We start from the raw sequence: 14,000 nt of genomic DNA on the forward strand, positions 1-14,000 counted from the left end.
TTTTATTCATTTAAAAAAAAAACAGCATGACCAGCCATTCACCCAGAAATCTGGAAGCCATAGAAACAATATTTCATTTTCATTAAACTACACACAATATGAAACTTAGTAATAATTATAATACATGTTATTTATGGCGCCTTTCTGGACACTCAAGGTCACCTCACAAAACATACTAGTACAATACATTTATAAATCAATGAAATTGTAAAAAACAATAATTACAGAGCATAAAATCAGGGTACTTAACTAAAAACAAAATTAAGAACGGATTGATCATGTGTGATATGCCAGCTTAAAGAGATGAGTTTTCAGGCGGGATTTAAAAATAGAAATTGAGTCAATATTACGGATATCTGGTGGAAGAGAGTTCCAGAGACGAGGGGCTGAGCGACTGAAGGCTCTAAACCCCATGGTGGTCAAACGGGCAGAAGGTAGAGTAAGATCTATAGAAGAAGAGGACCTAAGAGTCCGGGTCGGTGTGTTAATGTGAAGTAGGTCGGTGAGGTACAAAGGTGCAAGATTATGGATAGCCTTAAAGGCCAGAAGTAAAATCTTAAAATCAATGCGGTATTTAACCGGGAGCCAGTGCAGCTGCTGAAGTACAGGAGTAATATGGTTAATGAAAGGAGTTCGGGTGATAATTCGGGCAGCAGAGTTCTGAACCAGTTGAAGTTTATGTAAAGTTTTGAAAGGAAGACCAACAAGAAGGGAATAGCAATAATCAATACGGGATGTAACCAGTGTATGAAGAGAATTGCTGTACTAGTGAGTGAAATAGACGGTCTGAGGCGATTGATGTTACGTAAGTGAAAGATATGACCAAGTGGTAGCAAATAGATGATAAACAGAAGGGGCCCCAGGACAGAGCCCTGGGGAACACCAGAAGTGACAGGGGATAATTTGGATTTGAAATGTTTAAGCTGGATAAACTGAGTGCGGCCAGAAAAAGATGATTTAAACCACTCCAAGGGTGTATCAGTGAAACCAATAGAGACTAATCTGTCAATGAGGATGTTATGAGAAATGGTGTCAAAAGCTGCACTTAGATCAAGGAGAATAAGTATAGCGAGTAATCCAGAATCAGCTGCCATTAATAGATCATTAATGATTTTCAACAGAGCTGTTTCTGTACTATGACAGGAACGAAAACCAGATTGAAATGGTTCATAAAGTTTATTGTCAGACGTGTGCATTAACCTGATGTGTGATTGTTTTTTCTAGAATTTTGGAAAGAAAGGGTAAATTAGAAATTGGTCGAAAGTTATTGAAATTGTTGGGGTCTGCACCAGATTGCTTGAGTATAGGAGTGATTGCAGCTGATTTTAAAGATGAAGGAATAATACCAGAGGTGACCAGAGGAATGTATAATATTAGTAATTCTAAAAGAGAGGGTAAACAGGCATTTACTAAGATGGTAGGAACAGGATCAAGTGCACAAGTGGTTGGTTTCAATTCTCTAATAATGCCTAATACTTCAGCAGCAGAAGGAAGTGTAAAACTTGAAAATGGGCAAGAAGGTGTTGTAAAGGAAGCTGAAAAAGACAGACTGTGAGAGGTATTAGTATTCAGTTGCTGATGAATCTTTTGTACTTTGGAATTAAAAAAAATGACATTAAAGAATTACAATAAGCAGATGAATATAGATGAGACATAGTAGAGTCTGGTGCTCGTAGAATGTTGTGGACCATGGAGAACAAGGTTCTGGAGTTACCTTCCCCTGTGTTGATTATATCTGCATAATAGTTTGATTTGGCCGTAGAATTAGAATCTTTATAAAGGAAAATGTGTTAATTAGAAATTAGTGATGTCCTTTATTAGAATTTTTTGTATCAAAGGCATATAGTCACAAGTCATTACAATTAAATGGATGAGGCTTTTTTTTTTTTATAGCGCTTTATTACAATCATTTTTTTTTGGGGGGGGGGGGGGTGAGTCACTCCTCAACCACCACCAGTGTGCAGCATCCACCTGGATGATGTGGTCGCAACCACAGGTGGAGTGGAGGGAGAGAGCCAATTCAATGAATGGGGATTATTGGGTAGCCATGATTGACAAGAGTCAGTGGAGGGAATTTGGCCAGGACTCCAGGGATACACCCCTACTCTTTACATGTGCCATGGGATTTTTAAATGAAGTTACAAAGAAAACCTTAGACCAACAGTTCCCAATTACAGTCAATCGCACCCCCAATCTGCACATTTCACATGCATCTTAATCACATGAAATGTTCTATTCAAGTCTAAGTACCCATATGATATTCTGCTGTTTGAAGCAAGCAGGTCCCATTCAAAGTGGCATTACTGTGTGAGACAACCATCACAGTGGTATATCATTTCACCTCACCAAGTTTAGTCTGTGAAGAGACCCTAAAGCAAATCGATGAAGTGTTCCCCAAGTGAAGTAAACTTCATATGACTTCCCTTGCTGAGGGAGTAGTGAGAATTGAACACCATAGGGATCATATGGACCAAACAGTCCATGCAAGTAGCTCACATCTAACAAGGTTACCTCTGAATCAGGTGTTAACAGACTTCAAAAACCATGCAGGGGACCACTGCATTAGTCGGATCATGGAAGCTGGTCTGAGATGTTGTATTTAACGGGTCGCTAGAGAAAGTATCCAGGGCCACAAAACCAAAAAAAGCTTCCACATTTGCCAGTTTGCTTTTTAAAGGTTACCAACTGTAAACACTGGTTTATGCAAATTGGTCAGCTTTGTATGAAAGAACGTGACAAGGACTGATTAAAAAGGAGTTTTATTTCATAAATCCTATAGCCAGAAATTAAGCACAAAAATCACAAACAGGGAGGCATGTATGTGGTCTCAAATGAGTCACCTGAAAGTGAAAACAGCAAGTCAGCTTGACACGCATGTTCAACCAGGAATTCAGCCAAAAAGCACGAACCATTGAACACATACTTGGCTTATAGTAGTCATACACCTCAACGACTGCTGGCTTGAGATTCTGCACAGCAAGACCCTGTTTCAGTTGTAGCCTGTAGGTCATGGGGACACCCTTAGGAACCTGTGAGACAGGAGGGATGGAGAAGCACATAAGCACACATGAAGGGGAAGATAGAGAACCTACCCTGTGCACATCTCACCCCTTTCAGATACACCAGCACATGGTCATCTCCAGCATCAACCCGCTGCACTAGCGGAGCAAATGAATCTGGTGGGGATCCAAGCTGAGAAGGAAAGTCCATTAATAACTGTAGCAGCTTCAAACATCTTGGGACTTTACAAGTCATCTTCTAACATACGAACCAGTGACGTATCTGCTGTGAAACCTGACAGGAGTTTAATGTCCACAATAACCATGTTTGTAGTTGGTTTTGCACCATTGTATCTGAAGGAGTGAAGAATTTTATAAAAGTCAAGCACTGCAATTTGGCGCATCTACAAAAGACAGCTCAAGGCTGCTCAGAGTTGGTAGAAGTTGAATTTGTGCAGCTATTCCAACCATATACTTTATTAGGGGCTAAAGTGGATCAGAACTACATTTGGACTGGCTTTGTGAAATGGTCAGAGAATTGAAAAGTGGTTCTTACGTCACAGTGATGTTCAGCAGGAGATCAGATCCAGGCACTTTGCAGTCTCTTGCCACCTTCACTTCAACACCAAGTGTACTGGAAACTCGAATGGGTGTTGGGACGTTGTAGAAACATGTAACCTGGGGATAATAAAAAACCCACCCACACTAATAAATACACGTACACTATGACCGAACAGGGACAAGCATAGAAGTTAAGCATGTGAAGTTTACGACCTGCACAGACACACAGGTGGAGCCTGTCGCTCGAACACTATATCTGCCAGGAATGTTCTTCAGCTGCTTCTCCTGATACAGCAGCCTGTTGTCCCGATTCACGTCAAAGTTATACACCTCTCCTGCCACAGAGGACTGTAAAGTAACAGTGCTGGAGCCCTCCAGGCTGAACACTTTAGCGGCGAACAGAGACAGAGCATGAAGAGCCACCACAGTGTCCTAAAAATAAACACCAGATTTAAAAAAAAAAAAAAAAAAAAAAAAGCCTCCGATATCATTTGTGCTCATGTTTGGTGGCCAGAGTTACCTGGGTGGAGGAAAAGCCTCCATAAGGGTTCTGCTGGGCCACAAGCCAGTTGACAATGCGGTTAGCATAGCTCAGATCAGTGGTCGTGAGAGGCTGTACAGAGAGAACCGCTAGCAGCACATACGAGCTGATCTCCACCGCCAGAGTGTCACCAGATGACGTCTGAGACCAGTGGAGCTTGTTTCCTTAGGACAAGAGAGGACATAAAGTTGATGCCAAAGAACCTGAACATCAAGAGACTAGTGAACCTCACCTTCAGAAATGGCAATGTTCTTCAAGGCAGTTAAAAGCCGTGCTCGAGTGCTGGTCTCTCCAGCCAGACTGAAGGTGTAGGCAAGCAGAGCCGTCGTGTAAGTGTTTCCTAGGTTCCCAGCGACAGGCCTCAAGCAAGACAGAGCATTGGTGATGACCGGATCCTGAAAGCAAAGCAGAAAGGGTCACTACACCAGTGGTTCCAAACAAAAGTCTCTGGAGGCCATTTAAGACATGGAAAACATGCAATGTTGAGGGGTCTCCATGAATTACTGGACTACACAAATCAAAGGGCAAGGAGCTTGTATAAACAACTAGCAGGCATGTTTTACCGTGACAAGGACGCCCATTTCAAGGAGTGATGCAACAACGTAGCCTGTCATGGTCACATTATCACCTACACCACCCTAAAAACGGAGCAGCATGATGCTTTAGGTCAGACGTAGACTTAAGATCAGTTACAACACATTTAAAGAAACATTATGCACCTTCATATCAATGTGGTACAGAGTTCCCTCTTGCATGAAACAGCCATCTGAACCCTGCTTGCTGATCAACCAATCCTGTGCGCTCTGGAGGACACTGGGATCAATGAAGATGAAACGCCTTGCTAGGCCAAAAGTCCTCATGACGAAGGTGGTCAACCTGGCCATGAAAAGTTGCATTACAACCCAATTCAACGATGCATAAAAGGAAAAGACTGAAACGCACCATGTATTGGAAGCATCATAGCCAAATGTGCTGTATGAACCATCACCGTGCCTGTAGTTTAGCTGTCCTTGGTATCCTGTTCAAGTCAAAAAAAAAAAAACCTTGGTCAGGATTCACATTACACCAAATGAACTCCGAGGAGTAGGACTTGCAGGATTCAGTCATCTGTACCGCTCTGAAGGTAACCAGTGGCAGTCTGTCGGATGGTTGGGGTGAGCTGCGCAGTGCCTTCCAGGTACTGCAGGATGTAGATATTGGGAGCAAGAATTATCATATTTTGTTCTCCACAGCCAGAGGGCATCTGTAGCAAGCCATCAAGATTATTTAGCGCACGACCCATTAGGTCCCCTAAGAAAGGAAGAAAACTAAGTGCCGCCTGAATCCAGTTATTTTGCTGAAAGGGTCCAATTCAGTAAGGGGGAAGTTTACCAAGGACTGAAACTGAGCATTTGGCAGATCCCGGAATCACATTTGTTGGAAATGTCAGAGATAGGTCTTCTGAAAGGACACTCCCTGTGGACAAAACCGAACAGATCAGCAGAGAGCCCTACAGTTTGCTGGTAGAGTAAGAATGCATTTAGAAAGTCACTGGGTGCAAACAAACCCTTTGGACAAAGTAACCAACTCTGGGTGAAGATCCTTTCAACTCCTTCAGGCTATAAAGAGAGCAGAAGTGCACCAAATCAGTAAAACTGCATAAGCTCCATGATCAAACTCCAGAATGGTTAATGCTTACCAGAACAAGTAGACTTTCAGTAACAATGTCAACGCGTCCTCTTGTTGGCACGGTCACAACTTCAGTGCCACATCGAACCTGGGACTGATCAGCCTGAGCACTGACAGTCACATTTACAGATCCTATAATGCAGACGGGAAGTGAGCAACCAATTCATACTCCATTTAGAAGACAAACCATGAAAAACTGACCAAGGACCGATGCGGAGAGAATCCATTTAAATGTCTTTCTCCCACTGGCACAGAGACAGGATGAATACGGATCATTAAAAGGTCGAAGACTGAAGTCAGAGGAAGCAGCTGGAGTCACTTTAACCTGCCAATAAACCATATTATTAGTGCACAGTAAAGAGGTCTCTACAGATCCATTTAGGGGTGAGATTGACATAGTTTCTAAGATGGAGTTCTTGCACAGTTAATTTTGCTGGCTTAGGCCTGACAGGGACAGTCTACTGAAGTTTCCATATGTAGTATGGTGGTCGGTCCATAACAGTGACAATCATGTACTGAAATTCTGGCACATGATACTGCTTAATTTTGACTCTGCAATACTCGTGCAAGGTGGCCCAGTTTTAAATGGCCAATTGTGACAGTTACAACAGGCTACAGCTTAACATGAAAGTTCAAAGCAAGGCGATACGAAGCCTGCACACACCAAAAAAAAAAAAAAAAAAAAACCCACACAACATTAGTGAATACGGACCATGATGCACTTGGACAGATAGTTGAAGACCGTGGCCTTCAGCTCAAAAGACTCTCCACGGATGATGGAGTAAGGCAGGGAGAGCTCCAGGAAGAAGGGCTGGAAGACCGTCAGCTGAACAGGAGGAGCCAAGCCAAAACCTTTGGAGGACACACAGAACGCCTCGGTCTCCCATGTGGTTATGGTGTCAGGAACTTTCAGATTAACTCTTGTGGATCCAGTGTTTCTGAAAAGCACACACACACTATATAGAAACGAACATGGACCAGGAGGGGTAAATGGAGCCCTTTAGATCACTGGCAGACTCATTCCTGGAGGGCCACAGCCCAGCAGAGTTCAGATTCAACCAAAACACCCTGAACAATTCAGCAGAACAAGTCCTACAGGCTAATTTGAAGCCAACATGGCATGCATTGGGGCAATGTTTGGAACTTAACAGTTTGACACCTGCTTTACGCCTAGTCCACATGAACTACGATTTATCCTCCATTTAAAATTTAATCCACATGAAAATGCAAAGACTGACGCACAGTCAAGAATACCAAACTAGCAGGTGGCATACAGCCTGACCCTAAAGCCAGTTTACATGGGGCAAGTCTGTAACTGCACTTACAGTGCACTTATTTCCTCTGGCCAGTGCTGTCCAACCAGTGAAACTGGACAATCTGAAAATGTTCACCTTTGCAGTAGTTTAAGGCTCCATTTGGAACCAGATATTGCATGTGTGTGAACAAGTGGCCAAACCACAGAAAAAGCTGTGTGGGTGGACAGGCCCTGGTGATGGGGAGTCATTTTGTGGAAACAAGGTTCTTCACTGACCCCACTTGAGAAAGCTGCCAGATCCAGGTTTCCGGAAAATAAGTCCTGACCGTCACATCAAAAGAACCTCCAGCACCCTCACCTCCGATGTCCTTTAATGCAGAAGCCATTTGAAAGGCTACAGGACGAGGAACTGAAAAAAAATAAAAAAATAAAATAGCCAGGACTGCAACAACCAACTGGGTCTTGTTAAATTCAATATACATTAGATAAATAAGGGCCATGCACCAGGCTATCCTATAGTTAAAAAGAACACCCTAAGAGACTTACAACCAAAGTTGCGATAGTAATTCAGGCCTCTGTAGGTCAGGCAGTTAGGTTCTTTGACCGGAAGATTTGTTGCAAGCTTCATCCCCACACTCTGTCAAAGACAAGCATAAAGATGCATTTGAAGAAATCAATCAGTATTCAGCTACTTAAGGACTGCAAACAATTTCCAACCTGGAAAGCTTCGTAAGCTTGGTCTGTAAGAACATCTCGACGGGGTCTAACATTCAGGCACTCCTGTTCATCCTCAACAGGAAATGGATAATAGGATTGAGATCGTACTGGGAGCAGGTTGAACACCTAAAAACATGGAAGGGGAGAGAAGTGTCAGGTCAAACACACCTCACTGAGCAGTTTAAGATACAAGTATCTAATAAAGCCTTGTACTGTAGATACGGTAGTTTGACATGGCAAATATTACCTTGCAGCAATTGCTTTGGTTGGTCTAATTCTGTGGTTCCCGAAACCAGTCCTGGAGTACCCCCAACATTGCACATTTTCTTAGTCAAACACACCTGATTCTACTCCGCTCATTATCACATGGGTTAATGAGCTGGTGAGTTGAATCAGATGGGTTTGATTAGGGAGACAAAGAAAATGTGCAGTGTTGGGGGTACTCCAGGACAGGTTTGGGAACAGCTGGTCTAATTGATCCAACTGCAAAACCTGGATGTCAAAAAGTATGACTAATGAACTGCGCATGGATACCGCTTCAGCATTCAAACGTCTTCCCGGCTCCATGATCCGAACACTCTGATCAACAGCACTGAGGCCACACAGGGATCCTGCTTGAGCAGAAACAGTCAAAACATTTCCCTCACTAGGAACAGCTGTAGGGGGAGAAAACTGCAGAGACACCTGGAACAAGAACAAGCTCAAGCTGAAGGACATGCTGCCACACCCCACAAAGTAGAGGTGCTAGATGTCCACACACCTGGTTTTGGAAACACATTTCAGTGTCAAAAGCTGCACTAGCAGCAACCACATTCTCACTCGGCAGAACACAGAAGGCCAGAATCTGCACTACTGGAGCCATATCGACACTGACAGACAGCTGGAACGACACTGTGCCACTTGGTGCATTCAGGGCCCTCACTTGAACGGTCTGAAATCCATGCAGGATGATCACTCCTTTGGACAAGACCTGACAAGAGACAGACTGGGGCATAAGAGGTGCCAAAAAGAGAACTAACAAGTGCGGTCATCAAAACCAGCATCCACTCACCATATAGACGATGTCGGCACTGTAGTCACCAGTCTCTCCAACAAAAGAATATTTGATTTTCACTGGATAATTGGCACCACATTTCAGTGGCTGCTCAAGCTTGTCGATAGTCAGTTCACTAAACGTTGGGTTGTCAGTAGCAGTTTGGAAAAGCGGCACATTCCTCGTTTCCGTACTGAAGTAGGGCGATTTAGAATCATAAAAATCCTGTGATGTTGCACTTGCCTGAAGGAACGGGTTAATAGAATTAGTTTCTTGCAGAAGTCAGTTTATAAAAAAAAAAAACCCTTTCGTACCATCAGATTCAGACCAGCTTTAGGGAAATCAGCAGTGTTGAGGGAGAAAGAAGCCACTCCGTTCAGGTTCGTAGTCCGATTCAGCAGCAGTTTGTAGGGCCATTGACTAACATCCAGGAGATAGACTGCCTTCCTTGCTATTGGAGTCCCATTGAAATAAGATGCAGAGATCTGTTGGGATAGAGCGGTTAGGAAAGGGAACCAATGAGGACGGTCGAAGAGATGAAGCGTTATTCACCTTCCCATTAAGGATTGATCCATAGTTAAAGAAACCTGGGAGGTCCAAAAACGAGACCTTGCCAACTTCAAACGTAATTAAGACGGTTGTGGATTTTGACATCACTACATCTGGGAGAACAAAAAGGCACCAAATAAGAATGTTCAAGTCAGTGTTAGTTGACAGGGATTTGGGACCAAGCATTTTCATCCAGAAAGGCTAAGATTAAGTCTGTCAACCCGATAAGACTTGTATGACTAATGGGATTAAGTCACTGCATTAGTCAACTTCTAGTCACCAACATTTTCTGTCTCAAGTCATTCTCTTCAGGCCAAATCAATTTAGCGCATAAATTTGAATCAAGGACTGAATTTGCAAAAACTCAAATGAGTTTTCCTTTTTGGGTGTACTATCCCTTTGACAGTAGTGAAAATGCAGCAACTTTATATCTGAAAAGCAGAATAAAGACAAATACAGAAGCATTACAAATTAGACTCCTTTTTCAGATCAAGTAGGAGTACTTAATTTAACATACGTTGTTATGATGACGGGGATAGATAAGAACGCAGTCCCTTTAAGACGGTAGGCATGCAATATTGACATGTTCAGTTTATCCACCCAATCACGGTCATTTAATTCTATAAACCATTAAATGAAAGACATTTGGACTGCAGTGTCTTGGAGGGCGGATCATGTGCGGTATAGGATAACTAAAGTGGAGTGTGTCAGATAGCACTTCTAGCAGTGTGATTCTGCCCATCCGGTCTTAATGGCATTAGCACCCAAAAGGTTAGGGTTGAGGTGTGTGAATTAAGTGGTTAGTTCACATTCTTCCACTGCTGCCATACGGAGACTAGATCTAAACCACCCCCCCCCCACCAAAAAAAAAAAAAAAAAAAAAGAATATATATATATATATATATATATATATATATATATATATATATATATATATATATATATATATATATATACACACAAAACAGCCAGGTGCTCACCTGTTCCCTCTTCAGTGACATTCACTTTAACAAGGAAGGAATTTTGCAGGTTCTCTTCGAATTTGGTGGTGAAAAACTCTGACGTACTGATAGTAAGGGAAGCACAACCGGTGTTGTTCATCTGGTAGCAGAACAAGGTGGCAAGATTCAGGTGTAGACATGCAGGAGAAAAAAAAAAAAAAAAAAACCCTGCTCTGTACAGTGGTCTCCTACCATAGCGGTTTTGTTAAGACACACACGAGACACACCAGGTACCACAGAAAACTGGAACGGCTCACGACACACTTCCACCAATGCTTGACCAGGTACAGGTTGCCCATACGTGTATCTGGGAGTAAAGGGTTAAGGAACAAGTTCACCAACCAAAAAGTCAAGAATATAAGAGCTCACACTTACTTGGCACAAGCCTCAACTTTCAGTCCCACATCTCCCACACTGTACATCTGTGGTGTGGTCAAGGTGACGTCAAACTTGGGTAAAACTAAACCAGAAACCAAGGCTTTAAATTAGGACCCCAGTCAGTCATCAAGACTACCCATTGCACATCATGTGTGGTAACTTACCATACTTTTTCACCTCAAAATCCTGAGAGATTGTACGGTCACCAATAAAAGCCCTCAGAGCATACATCCCAACCTGAGCCTCAGGGTTTAACTGGTGAGAAAGCTGCAATATCCACCCAGTCGAGGAAACATTTGTCCACTGACCAATCCGGTTCTTATTATGGTCCTATTTGGAGGGAAAAAGCTTTGAATATGATGCAAGCCCAAGAAAGAACAGTAAATCCCCAAAGAACATGTAGAGGTAAACCAGTGTTGTATCTATCCAAAGACTTGGTCCAGAACAAGTTCTCACCTCCACCACCACTAGACTGTACTGTAAAGACAAACATAACATTAGGCAACTTAAAAAAAAAAAAAAAAAACCCGGAAGACCAGAAGCAGCTCAGGCTTTACCATTTGATCAAGAGGAACAAATTTAGCATCCATGGTCAGAACCCTGAAGTTCACTGCAGAAGAGAAACAGCTCACTTGGATTACATAATGCACTTGAAGGTGTACGAAGTCGGTTACACTACAAGTTCTGATCAATTCTAATATTAATACAAGGGTGTAGCTCACCCATTTGTCCTGGGTTGTAGATGGGTTTGTCTGTTTGGATGAAGGTCAGAGGCAGGTAACTTCTGAACATGACTTTCCTCTCTTCAGTCATTTTGAAGAACCTTCCCTGAAGTACCACCCTCACTTTCTGCACTAATTCTCCATCTACTTGGGGAGCCTGTAGAGAAACACTTTAATACAGGAAGGAAAAAAACACTGCATGTGCCTCACTGAGACAGACCTGGAAACTAAAACAACTGTGAAACACGGTTGAAGATCTCCGCTGCGCAAGTGGTGTGGTCTGGTTGTGGTCATCAACCAGAAAGATGTTCATTGAAAGGCTCTCATTGGGTTTTAGAAGACTTGCACACAATTTGGCATTAGAGCCAGATTCCATCACTGCAGAAAACATCACCAAGAAGGATCTGTGGAAACAAACACACTCAGAAGTCATAAGTCAGATCAGTACACATGCATATAAATGTATAAGAGATAGGTTCCATAGACACTTAAACTGAGAAGGTCACATTAAAACAAAGACACTTTATTTTTCATTTCAAACCCCATTTACTCACGGTCCTGATCTCTGTCCACCAACAGCAAAGAGAAAAAGGACTAAAACGAGCCCCTTCCAAACACATAACTCCTTCACAGCCATGAAGAGCAATCAGCCAAGACTTGACTTGATTTCAGAAACACTGCAAACCTTTAACAAGCTCCACAGTTACTCTCAATCAGCTGCACTGTTGGCAGCGATATTTAAACACACTTAATTGGAGGAATTCATTTATTAGCTGATTGCCTGATTAACTGATTGAACCAGTTAATTTGTAAAATGATTCACTGTCATGCTGTTGACGCCTGCTGGTCAAAACTGTATTTCAGTACAAGAACTGGCCAAACATGCATCAAACATACATATGTATCATGCATCAAATGCCTTTTACAACCATTGGAAAACATTGTATTGATAGTGTACTTTTAAAATACAATTTACAAATCATCAAATACTAGGGGTGTGACGAGACAAGACACGAGACTGGGTTCACGAGAACGAGATGAGATAAATAAAAATAAATAAATAAATTAGGGGATTTTGAAATCATCTTGTATCTAATTTAATAAATTTTATGCAGTAATAAACAACATGTAAATGCTGCAGGCTACAATATCAACTGAAAGACAAGTAGTTTCACAAAAAGTATAATAAACAACACAAATATCCCCTTAAAGTGGAGGTGAAACAGTCAATTTTGTTATTTAGTGAACTGATTTCTACTTTAATATTAATTTAATTTATCCTTTATCTTTTAATAATTGAAAATTAAGCTAACTTATTTTTTTTTTTGTCAAACCAAGGGGATTTACTATTAAGATAAAAACTGGAAGAAATGTTGTGTGATTAATGCTTTAAAAATAATGTTTGTTTCATTTTTGTAGTAGTAGAAGTAGTAGTAGGCTAAGTAAAGGTGCTGGTCATATGATTAGAATATCATCAAAAAGTTGATTTATTTCACTAATTCCATTCAAAAAGTGAAACTTGTATATTATATTCATTCATTACACACAGACAGATATATTTCAAATGTTTATTTCTTTTAATTTTGATCCTTATTATTGATAATTAAGAGGGCTTTTACACTTGGCTCGTTTGCTGCGGTCCGAGCCCGAGCGTGATTGTTCCCGGCGCCGCCCGCAGTGTTGGTCTGCTTTCACAATCAATAGTTGTATCAAACCCAGGTGTGTTTGCGTGGGTACTTTACTTCCTGAACAGGTGCGCACCCGAGTCCGTGTTGCTTGCACATTCATGTGAACCGCGCCACAGTTTGGGAGCAACCGAACTCAGACCACCTTCTCCAGGTATTCTTGGGTTCGCTACCTCAGTGGGCACCAGGGTCCAATGACAGCGTTCACATTAGCGATTTTTCATGCGAACCGAACCGTGCCCCGTTGCACACTAAACTGCCAGTGTGAAAGCCCCTTAAGGAAAGTCCCAAATTCAGTATCTCAGAAAATGTGAATATTGTGAAAAGGTTCAATATTGAAGACACCTGGAGCCACACTCTAATCAGCTAATTAACTCAAAACACCTGCAAAGCCTTTAAATGGTCTCTCAGTCTAGATCTGTAGGCTACACCATCATGGGGAAGACTGCTGACTTGACAGTTGTTCAAAGACGACCATTGACCCTGGAGAGGATTGTGAAACAAAACCCATTAAAATGTGGTGGAGATTCAAAAGAGTGGACTGCAGCTTCAAGAACCACTACACACGTATGCAAGACATTTCAGCTGTCACATTCCTTGTGTCAATCCACTCTTGAACAACAGACAGCATCAGAAGAGTCTAAAGACAAAAAGGACTGGACTGCTGCTGAGTGGTCAAAAGTTATGTTCTCTGATGAAAGTAAATTTACCATTTCGTTTGGAAATCAGGGTCCCAGAGTCTGGAGGAAGAGAGGAGAGGCACACAATCCACATTGCTTGAGGTCCAGTGTAAAGTTTCCACAGTCAGTGATGGTTTGGGGTGCCATGTCATCTGCTGGTGTTGGTCCACTGTGTTTTCTGAGGTCTAAGGTCAACGCAGCCGTATACCAG

The 14,000-nt window shown here is 42.1% G+C and overlaps 1 protein-coding gene across 1 annotated transcript; it reads right to left on the reverse strand.

The window, feature by feature from the left end:
• Nucleotides 1-2,748: 2,748 nt before the first annotated feature.
• LOC132149677 (alpha-2-macroglobulin-like) lies at nucleotides 2,749-12,118 on the reverse strand. Its single transcript, XM_059559079.1, has 34 exons — nucleotides 11,979-12,118; nucleotides 11,645-11,828; nucleotides 11,425-11,581; nucleotides 11,260-11,312; nucleotides 11,159-11,179; nucleotides 10,867-11,032; nucleotides 10,700-10,784; nucleotides 10,517-10,631; nucleotides 10,304-10,424; nucleotides 9,327-9,436; nucleotides 9,089-9,259; nucleotides 8,793-9,017; nucleotides 8,502-8,711; nucleotides 8,276-8,425; nucleotides 7,742-7,867; nucleotides 7,571-7,661; nucleotides 7,301-7,433; nucleotides 6,482-6,707; nucleotides 5,971-6,094; nucleotides 5,780-5,901; nucleotides 5,648-5,699; nucleotides 5,473-5,556; nucleotides 5,215-5,391; nucleotides 5,044-5,119; nucleotides 4,821-4,977; nucleotides 4,665-4,739; nucleotides 4,334-4,496; nucleotides 4,081-4,265; nucleotides 3,774-3,992; nucleotides 3,556-3,677; nucleotides 3,272-3,353; nucleotides 3,109-3,192; nucleotides 2,924-3,029; nucleotides 2,749-2,840 (listed from the first exon to the last, which is right to left on the reverse strand). The coding sequence occupies exons 1-34, from the start codon at nucleotides 12,059-12,061 to the stop codon at nucleotides 2,800-2,802; spliced, it is 4,296 nt and encodes a 1,431-aa protein (XP_059415062.1). The 5' UTR covers nucleotides 12,062-12,118; the 3' UTR covers nucleotides 2,749-2,799.
• Between the last annotated feature and the right edge of the window lie 1,882 nt (nucleotides 12,119-14,000).

Source organism: Carassius carassius, chromosome 9 (assembly GCF_963082965.1).
Source record: "Carassius carassius chromosome 9, fCarCar2.1, whole genome shotgun sequence".
Classification (NCBI taxonomy): domain Eukaryota; kingdom Metazoa; phylum Chordata; class Actinopteri; order Cypriniformes; family Cyprinidae; genus Carassius; species Carassius carassius.